The sequence below is a fragment of the Lactuca virosa genome, chromosome 1, assembly GCF_052849685.1.
Source record: "Lactuca virosa cultivar CGN04683 chromosome 1, Lactuca_virosa_CGN04683_v6, whole genome shotgun sequence".
NCBI lineage: Eukaryota > Viridiplantae > Streptophyta > Magnoliopsida > Asterales > Asteraceae > Lactuca > Lactuca virosa.
In genome coordinates this window covers 168,891,154-168,901,454 of record NC_136426.1, presented here as the reverse complement: position 1 = coordinate 168,901,454, position 10,301 = coordinate 168,891,154, and the positions used below count along the sequence as shown (strand labels likewise).

Sequence of the window (10,301 nt, the reverse complement as noted above, 5' to 3'; positions counted from 1 at the left end):
TCTTAAATGCCAGATATGATGTCATTTCACATAGTGACTGTCAGATTTGGTGCTACATAAGTGTGATACTGGATCATCCACTAATGATATTGTTTTGAATAAATTAATCAGTAATTAAGACTTAATTAATTGAAAAAATATAAAAATTAAATCAACTCCAATACCAAAATATAAAAACTTTTATGAGAAGAATTTTCTTTTATTAAAACATGTTCTATTATCTGTATTTTCAAAAACTAAAATATATTAATATAATATAATAATATAATAATAACTACTAATAATTAAAAGAAAACTTCAAAATAAAAAATAAAAAATAATATTACTAATAATAATTGAAAGAAAACTTCAAAAGTAAAAAATAAAAAATAACATAGCTAAATATGATAATATATTAGGATCAGGTTGATGATGTGTAAGCATGGGACTTATCAAGTCAGTTGGAGACAGGTATATACAACTATATACTATAAGACTATAGTCTATAATTCCAAAACATTGAAGACGCATGCCCCCTCCATATAAACGCCCCCCAATATATGCCTCCAAATAAACCGCGGCCACCGTCCTCGTCTCCGGCAACGGCAGTCACCGTCGTCATCTCTACCCCCTCCCTCTTTCCCGCCGCCCTTTCCTACCGCCGCGTCTCCAGTTAAACGAGGGTCTAGTTCGATTTCCCATTCCAATATAATATCAGGTTCGATTTTTTTCATCACCATATCATATTTTGATAGATTCTGATGAGTTGCTGATTGATTTCATATTCTTTCTACTGATCAATAAATTCCATTTGTACTGATTGATTTCTTATTATTCTTACATATCGATTTTGGATAAACCTCTTTATACTGTGTAAAGAATATGAACATTCCAGAAACACTTTTATTCATATAAAGCTTTTAATTTGGTAATCATTTGTTCATCAATCGATATACAAAGAATAGAGTAAGCATGAGGACAAGTTATTCACATATCTTTGAGCAATTATACCTGCTAATTTTAGTAAATATTAGAGAAAAAAAAAACTCTACCAAAAAACCTTGACGATTTTGGATGAATTTAGTTAATAAGAATTCTTATTCGTTGAACTAATTTCAGCCTTGAAAGTGGAGAATGTTTGCATTATAATTTCATCGAGGTTTCTTATTTTTTTGAACTAATTTTGGTCGTTTGTAGTATTCTATAATATTTAGAACAATTTCATCCTTGAAATTGAACGGTTTCTTATTTTTTGAAATGATTTTTGTGTTTGTGGTATTTTTGTAACATTTAAAATAATTCCATCCTTGAAATTAAACGGTTTCTCATTCTATGAACTAATTTTGGCGTTTTTGGTATCTACCTCTTCTAATAAATTGATAGACTCTGGATCCAAACCCGAAGGCAAGACCCGGAATTGGCCTGTGATTCGAGTAACAGGGGTACTCCAAACTAGTCTGGGACTTTTATTAATCGCATAAAAACAAAAACAAACAATAGAGTACCATATTTATAGTATTTTACTAGGGATCCTAAAATAACTCAAATACCTACCTTGCTCAATACTTTAAAGATAAATCCTAATTTAATAAAAAACATATCCTAACTTATTTAAATAATTAATCTAAATAAAGTAAGCTGGCAAACTCCACCATATCAATCTGATTGTCGCCTTTGGTAGACCCTACCAAACCTTCGGGGCGTATCATTACTCCCCTCCCAAACACGCACCTTGTCCGCAAGGTGGAATTCTGGAAACTGATGGTCCAAAGCCTCCCACGGTTCCCATGTAGCTTCATAATCAGGTAAGTCCTTCCAACGGATTAAAACCTCACGGCCAACAGTACCCTCACGAACTCCCTCCACAAGCTCCGGGTATAACAATACTTCCATTTCGTCTGTCAACGTGGCAGGTAACATGGGAGCCACGACCCTGTTACCCAATGCTTTCCGCAATTGAGACACATGAAAAACTGGATGTATACGAGCATTATCCGGTAACTTCAAGCGATAAGCTACCTTACCAATCCTTTTCTAAAACAGCAAACGGCCCAAAATAACGCGGAGCAAGCTTTTCATTGCGACGACGAGCTACCGAACGTTGTCAATACGGTTTTAACTTCAAATATACCCGGTCACCTACATTAAATTCAACCTCACGCCGACTACGATCAGCAATAGTCTTCATTAACTGTTGCGCTCGAAACAGGTGGTCTCGCAATTCCTGTAATATCTGATCCCGACCCTCCAAATATGCATCCACATCACTAACTGGAGTTCTGGAGCTTCCATAATAAAACAACTGTGGAGGATCTCGACCATATAAGATACGAAATGGGGTAGTGTTAGCCGATGTATGAAAGGAAGTATTATACCAGTACTCCGCCCAAGACAACCATTTAACCCACTTAGTTGGCGAGTCACTAACAAAGCAACGTAAATAGGTCTCAAGACAACGATTAACGACTTCAGTCTGACCGTCCGTTTGGGGGTGATAAGTTGTGTTGCACTTTAACTTAGTACCTTGCAAACGGAACAACTCCTTCCAGAATTGACTCAGAAAAACTTTATCACGATCCGACACTATCGACTCGGGTACTCCATGTAAACGGACCACCTCTCGTAGGAAAGCCGTAGCCACAGTTACAGCCGTGTACGGATGCTTCAATGGGACAAAGTGTGTGTATTTACCGAGTCGATCAACTATGACAAAAATGACCGTGTAACCTTCTGACCTTGGTAACCCATCAATAAAGTCCATGGTTATCTCTGGCCACACCGACGATGGTAATTCCAACGGTTGCAACAACCTGGTGCCATAGCTGAATACTTGTGCCGTTGACACACGTCACATTCTGCCACCAATCTTGCGACATCGCCCCTCATACCTACCCAATAAACTTCTCTTGCCATCCTCTGATATGTCTTATGCGAACCGGAATGACCTCCTACAACACCTCCATGAAACTCAGCGAACAATTTTGGAATCCACGGAGACCCTCGCGGCAACACCAGGCGATCATTAAAAAGCAATCGGTCATGTTTAACCGAGTAACCTGGTGGTAAATCTTCCCCATCAAAAAATCGCTGCTTAGCGGCCCGTATGTCTGGCTCGCTATCTAACACCTTCCATAAGTCACTCCAATCAAAACGACTAGTAGTTGTTAACGTATTAAGTGTTGGGACGGAATTTTTATGAGATAATGCATCAGCAACATTGTTGCATTTACCTGGTTTGTACACAATGTCAAAATTGTACCCCAATAACTTCGATAGCCACTTTTGATGGTCATCAGTCACTGTGCGTTGTTCAAGGAGATACTTCAAACTCCTTTGATCCGTACGAACCACAAACTTACGTCCTATTAGGTAAGGACGCCACTTTTGGATGACCATTACTACCGCCATTAATTCCCGCTCATAAACTGACTTGAGTCTTGCACGGCTTCCCAAAACATGGCTAAAGAAGGCTAGAGGTCGGTTTTCCTGCATCAAAACAGCCCCTACTCCATACCCCGACGCGTCCGTCTCTACTTCAAAAACTTTAGTAAAATCCGGTAATGCAAGAACCGGTACCCGAGTCATTGCTAATTGCAATTTCCGGAAAGCTTCTGTGGCTTTGGGGTTCCAACAAAAATTGTCTTTCTTCAACTGTTCGGTTAGTGGCCATGCTTCTAACCATGCTATTCTCCCATACCCCTCTACAAACTTTCGGTAATAACCTGTGAGTCCTAAAAATCCGCGCAGTTCCCGCAATGTTGTGACTCGGAGTGGTGGCTTGGACCAAAAGGGGTGCCAACCGTGACCAACGAGGACGTTGGCTCTTTAAAGCGTGGGGTATTGTTATGATCCCACATCGGCCGAAAGTACTATAAGTTGGTGGCTTATAAGTCTATGTGTCCCCTCCTCCTACAAGCTGACTTTTGGGAGTGAGTTCTACACTTGGGCTTATGGCACGATGTGGGCCTAGTATGGGATGGGTCCGTATCAATTGGTATTCTAATAAATGAAACCTAAAAATGACACGTGTCTATCTTTGACACGTGGCATTTTTCTATGATTTTTATTATTTTCTTTTTTTGGTAACAAATCAAATTCAATTCAAATTTTAAAAATACAAAATCATATCCTAATAACATTATTCTATTTATTTTGCTTAACAAATTAATTTATAATTATTTACAATCAATAATATCTTGGTTTTTTTATATTTATTATATTTTTATTTATATAAAATTTTTAGGTATACCGACCGTGGTTTCTACGGGTTATAACCTAGTTTTTGTAATATTTAAGAATAATTTCTTGGTTGAAATTGAATGCTTTCTTATTCTTTGAATTAATTTTGGTCGTTTGTGGTATTTTGTAATATTTAGAATTATTCCATCCTTGACATTAAAGGTTTTTTATTCTTTGAATCAATTTTGGCGTTTGCGGTATTTTGGTGGCATTTTTGTAATATTTAGAGTTATTTATATAAATTGTTTGTTATGTACGTTTGAGGTAATCCGTAGGTTTTTGTCATATTATTAATTTCTTTTTGATTAAATTGCAAAATTGGTCATGGTATTCCAAAAAATGCGAAATATATTTGGTCTCAATAGAACACAAAAAGTGCAGTTTTGGTCCCTGTGGTATCAAAATAATTCAGTTCGAGTCCTGTTTTTTTTACACAACGGTTAATTCAAAATACCAAATTTGCATTGAAAATAAAAATTGGTCAATGAAAAAAGAAATGGACTTGAACTGTGTTTTTAAGATACCATAAGGACCAATTTAACAATTTACTTTTTCTTTTTTATTATTCCGATGCTTTTGATTTATTTTGTCATTATTAGTTTTTTCTTATTGAGATGGTTTTGGTGTTGGATTTGGATTTTGGTTCTGGTCGACATAAAATCACTCTTTAAGGGTTTATTTAATTTTTTATAATGATTTATTTCCTCCCTTTTATTATATTGTATTGATGTCGACTTTCTCATCTTCAATTTGATTGGTTGTGTAATGTGATGGTATATGATATTGTAATGTACTAATGTTATTATTCCATACATTTACATCACCTTCAATTCATTGTAGAAATAAGAAATGGCAAAGTACCTCCCACCTGAACTCATCATCAACATCCTCTCAATGTTACCCTCAAAATCCCTTCTCCGATTTCGATCAGTCTGCAAATCATGCCATTCTCTCATCTCTTCCCCCGAATTCAACCAAACTCATCGTCACAATTTCAACAAATTCAACTCTCGTAATCTTGTTCGATGTTGTCTATGGACAGATAAAAAAGAAGTATACACTGTCCATCACAATGACCAACATCTTACTCTTGATGCCCCCATTGATTTCCCATTCAATCTTCTCCGTGTTGAATATGGAACCATATTTTTTACACTCATCGCGTGTTGCAAAGGTGTTGTTTGCCTCTATAATGAAAGATCCCCCAAAAATGAAATCCTACTTTGGAATCCTTCCATTAGAAGGAAAGTAACCCTAACTCCTCCTTCATATAGGCCTGAACTTACTCTCGTTTTCGGGTTTGGGTATTGTGAGAATTCCGATGATTATAAGGTAGTGAGACTCGCATATGATCGTAGTAACTTGATCGATAGACCGGAGGTAAGTTTAAATTCAACATATATAATATTATATGTATTAATCGATGTACACAACAGTTTTCCTCAATACACAACAATTTATGTTTTATAGAGTTGTACAATACAATATTTTAAAATATAAATTGTTGTGTATGGAGAAAAAATGTTGTGTACGAATCAGCTTCCTTAATTGATGGTAAGTGATTCGTACACAACAGTTTTTTTCTCCATACACAACAATTTATGTTTTATAGAGTTGTACAATATAATATTTTAAAACATAAATTGTTCTGTACGGAGAAAAAATGTTGTGTACGAATCAGCTTCCTTAATCGATGGGAAGTGATTCGTACACAATGGTTTTTTTCCATACACAACAATTTATGTTTTATAGAGTTGTACAATACAATATTTTAAATCATAAATTGTTCTGTATGGAAAAAAAATGTTATTTACGAATCAGTTTCCTTAATCGATAGCTAAATCTTGAACTAATTATTACCACTTTTTTTATGTGGGGATTTCAGGTTGAGATTTATACACTGTGAAAACCACGATTTGGAAGCCAGTTGTGTTCCCACAAGATTTTCCTTGCTACCATATCCTTAGCGACTGCTCACAAGTCTTTTTCAACGGATATGTTCATTGGTTAGCAGCCGATTTGGGAGTTTCACATTGCTCAATCCTAACAATGGACATGAGTACAAATCTTTTTGGGGAAATCCAATTGCCTGAGTATCTGGTGCATTATTCTTCAATGGGAGTAACACTAACAGTTGTTGGAGATTCTTTGGGTGTGATTTATTCAAACCGTTGTACAGTTGTGGGTTCAAGCACTAACAAGATATGGGTTATGAAGGAGTACAAGAAACCGACTTCATGGACATTGATATATGATGTGCATTATCTGGATACGGATTTAGGGAGACCTTTGAAATTGAGACATAATGGGGATTTGATAACTGAATCACGTAGATGCAATTTAACAATCTATAATCGTGAGGCAGGGTGTTATACTGTTGATGGATGTTGTAGCAAAGGTGTTGTTTTATGGTCGATTTCTATTGATAGATATGAGGAGAGCTTAGCATTGTTAGATGTTGAAAGTGGTGGTAACAATGAAGAGTGATTGGTAAGGTTTGAAGTGATTGTATATTTTGTGTGTGTGTGTGTGTGTGTTTTGCATATATGGTTATTATTATATTCTAATGATTGTGGAATGTAAGTAGGTTACATGGTTTGTTTGTGTAAGAAATTGAAGTCATTTGGCTAGTGTTTGAATGTGGCTTGGCTTTGTACATTACACCTTTTTATGTATTATATTTGTGTATATATCATAAACAAATGAGCTATTTTATTTGTTGATGGGTTGATTGCATAATAAATGTTTTAATCGATACTGTTCTAAAGATGAAACATGTGAGGAAGGTACGTTATTAAAGCCTCACAAAAGATTACTGTATTTTTAGGATGAGGGTAATTAACATTTATCTGATTAGTATATTGTGTGGAATCAGAAAATTTGAGTTGGAAAAGTAATAGGTAAATTGGCTTCATTAAAAATAAACTCTCTCTATAACGTATCTCAAAAAAAAAAAAAAAAAAAAAACTTCATGGCACAACTCACGACCCAAGCTGGTTAGTTGCCAAAAATATGGCCAAAATTTACATCAACTTAATGCAGGTTATACATGAAAAAATTAAATAAAAAATTTGATTTTAGTATTGATTTTTAACTATTATTAAAGTTAGTCGGTATAGATAGATCTTTTATACTCATTTTGTTTTAATGGTTTCCAAAAGTTACATCAATTTATTATTAATTTTAACTATGTTTAAATCATTTTACATATTAATTTAAATTAATGATTATACAGTTATGGATTTAAAAATCCAACTATCTTTGAAAATAACCTATTGCAAATCCATGATTAGTTTTATGTTTTTTAAAGTTTCAATGTTGTTTGACATTGTCAACTTATAACAAAAGAATAAGGTGTTGTTGTTTTTTTTTCTAAAAAACCTCTTCTAACCACTTATTGCTGTCTCACGCAGCACACGCGCAACACTTGACCCTTCAAGCTGTTTGTTTTTCAGAAGACTTCTGACTTAAAAACTGCTGTACGTGTGCTGCGTAGCACAACACTTGACCTTCTGCTTCAAACCTCTTCACACCTTACTTTAACTTATTGCTGTTGGTGATCAAGCAATGGAACAATAAACAACAAGGAATTAACAAGGGTAAAACTGGAAATAGGCAGTCGAATGATTACTTCTTTATTGAATGAAGAATAACAACCTAATGATTGAGTTGCTGTACAAGGAAATTTCGACCGATGATTTGTAACATCTAAACTATGCTATTTAAACTACTAAAATTAACAGAAAAGAGAAATAATAGGAACAGTCCATTTTTCCAACGGTCATGACTGCCATGTGCTTTATTTTCTTCCTAATTACCAGGTCAACCTTTGACCAACATTTCTCCCCCTCAAGGTTGACCTTTCTTCTTCAGGTCTTCTATGCCAATTAGTGCCCTCATCTCAGCAAACTTTATCATTGGCATTGCTTTTGTTAGAACATCAGCCTTCTGTTGATCTCCACTCACACGCTCCACTTGAATCTGTTCCCTTTCAACACACATACGAATAAAGTGGAACTTTGTGGCTATGTGCTTGCTTCTACCATGGAACACCAGATTTTTTATGAGTGTTATAGTGGATTGGTTGTCAATTAACAGCTTCACCTTTTGTGCTTTCTTTCCCATCAGCTCACTGAACAAATTCCTTAACCACAGTCCTTGACATGCAACTGCAGTTGCAGCCATATACTCAGTTTCACATGAACTGAGAGCCACAATTTTCTGTTTCTATGATGCCCATGTTATTAGATTTCCTGAGTAGTAGTAAGCTACTCCAGTGGTTCCTCTCCAATCTTCACAGTAATTGTTGTAGCTGTTGTCACTGTAACCCTGTGATACATCAACCCATACTCAGTTGTTCCCTTCACGTATTTCAGGATATGTTTTATGGCAGCATAATGCCTTTGTTTTGGGTTTTTCATAAACTTGCTCACCACTCCAATACTGTAGTTAAGGTCTGGTATTGTGTGGACCAGGTATCTTAAACTCCCAACAAGTTTCCTGTACATTGTTGCATTCACGGGTTCACCATGTTCATCTTTGGTTAAATGGAGTTTTGGCTCCATTGGGTACTGAGAACTATTGCAGCCTTCCATCCCTGATACCTTTAGGATCTTTTCAGCATATCCCTTCTGTGTGAGCATTATACCATCCTTATCCTGTGATACTTCAATTCCCAGGTAATATGATAGCAATTACATATCTCTCATGTCAAACAATCGTTTCATTCTATTCTTGAACTCCTGGATTCCCTTTTCACTCGACCCAATGACTATAAGATCATCTACATATACTCCAACTATGAGAATCAAGTTGGGTTTGTGTACCTTGTAGACAGCTTGCTCTTGGGCACATCTGGTGAATCCAAGTGACTTGAGTGATTGGTCAATCTTTACATTCCATGCCCTTGGCGCATGTCGTAACCCATACATGGCCTTGTGAAGACGGTACACCCAGCCTTCCTTGCCTTTAACCATGAATCCAGTGGGCTGAGTTACGTAAACTTCCTCCTTAAGATCGTCGTGCAGGAACGCTGACTTGACATCCAGGTGATGAACAAGCCATTTTTCTTTAGTTGCTACCGAGAGGATCAGTCTTATCGTCTCCAACCTGGCTATTGGTGTAAAGGCTTCGTTAAAATCGATACCCCTTTCTTGAACGTAGCCTTTTGCGACCAGTCTGGCCTTATGTTTGATTACTTCTCCAGCTGCATTCCTTTTTAACTTAAATACCCATTATAGTCCTATTGCCTTGCGATTTGGGGGCAATTTGGCTAAGGACCAGGTATTGTTTCTTTCAATTGACTCCAATTCCAATTTTATGGCCTGCTTCCAAGCCCTTTCAGCCGCTGCTTCTTCATAGGTCGTAGGTTCATCAGCGATCAACAATAGTTTCTGGTCTTTCTCATACAACTCTTGTATTTCAGCCTCGTCCAATCTTCTTGTGTTCTCGTAAATTTCATTGAGTGATCGAAATCCTTTCGCTGGTGTGTCATCATATGAGGCTACAGACCCAGTTTCTGCCGATGCTTGACTTGGAGGTGTTGATCGCGACTCCAATCTGTGCAATCTTTGCTGTGGCGTATCTTCAAACGGTAGACTATGAGTTTCATGGTCTAGGTGAGAGTCACCATGTAACGGTTTCAACGGATCTTCACTCACATTATCTGCTGGATCGACTTCTTGGGCTGGTTGGGATTGGGTTGCCATACCGATCACACTGTTCGTCCAATAACGGGTTGTAAGAGGCTCCCCCATTGACTCGTTATTCCAAGCCTAAGATTTCGCTTCTTTGAACATCACATCTCTGGCTACTACAATCCGTCGACTACTGGGATTATACATACGATATCCCTTAGTTCTTTCTTCAGTTCCCAAATACACCATAACCTCACTCTGGTCGCTCAATTTTGTTAGACCACACAATGTTTTGACGAACCTTACACACCCAAAGACCTTCAGGTGTGCTAAGGATGGCTTAGACCCCTACCAGACCTCGTATGGAGTTATATTCTTTAGTGCCTTCGTCCCAATTCTATTCTGCAAGTACACCGAGTGTCGTACTACCTCGCCCCAAAATTGATC

At 36.8% G+C, this 10,301-nt stretch overlaps 1 protein-coding gene across 1 annotated transcript; it reads left to right on the top strand.

Moving 5' to 3' along the window:
- The first annotated feature begins 479 nt into the window (after window positions 1-479).
- Window positions 480-6,941, top strand: LOC145161041 (putative F-box protein At3g16210). The gene is made up of 3 exons (XM_079080472.1): window positions 480-697; window positions 5,059-5,598; window positions 6,104-6,941. The coding sequence occupies exons 2-3, from the start codon at window positions 5,068-5,070 to the stop codon at window positions 6,122-6,124; spliced, it is 552 nt and encodes a 183-aa protein (XP_078936598.1). The 5' UTR covers window positions 480-697; window positions 5,059-5,067; the 3' UTR covers window positions 6,125-6,941.
- Window positions 6,942-10,301: the final 3,360 nt, after the last annotated feature.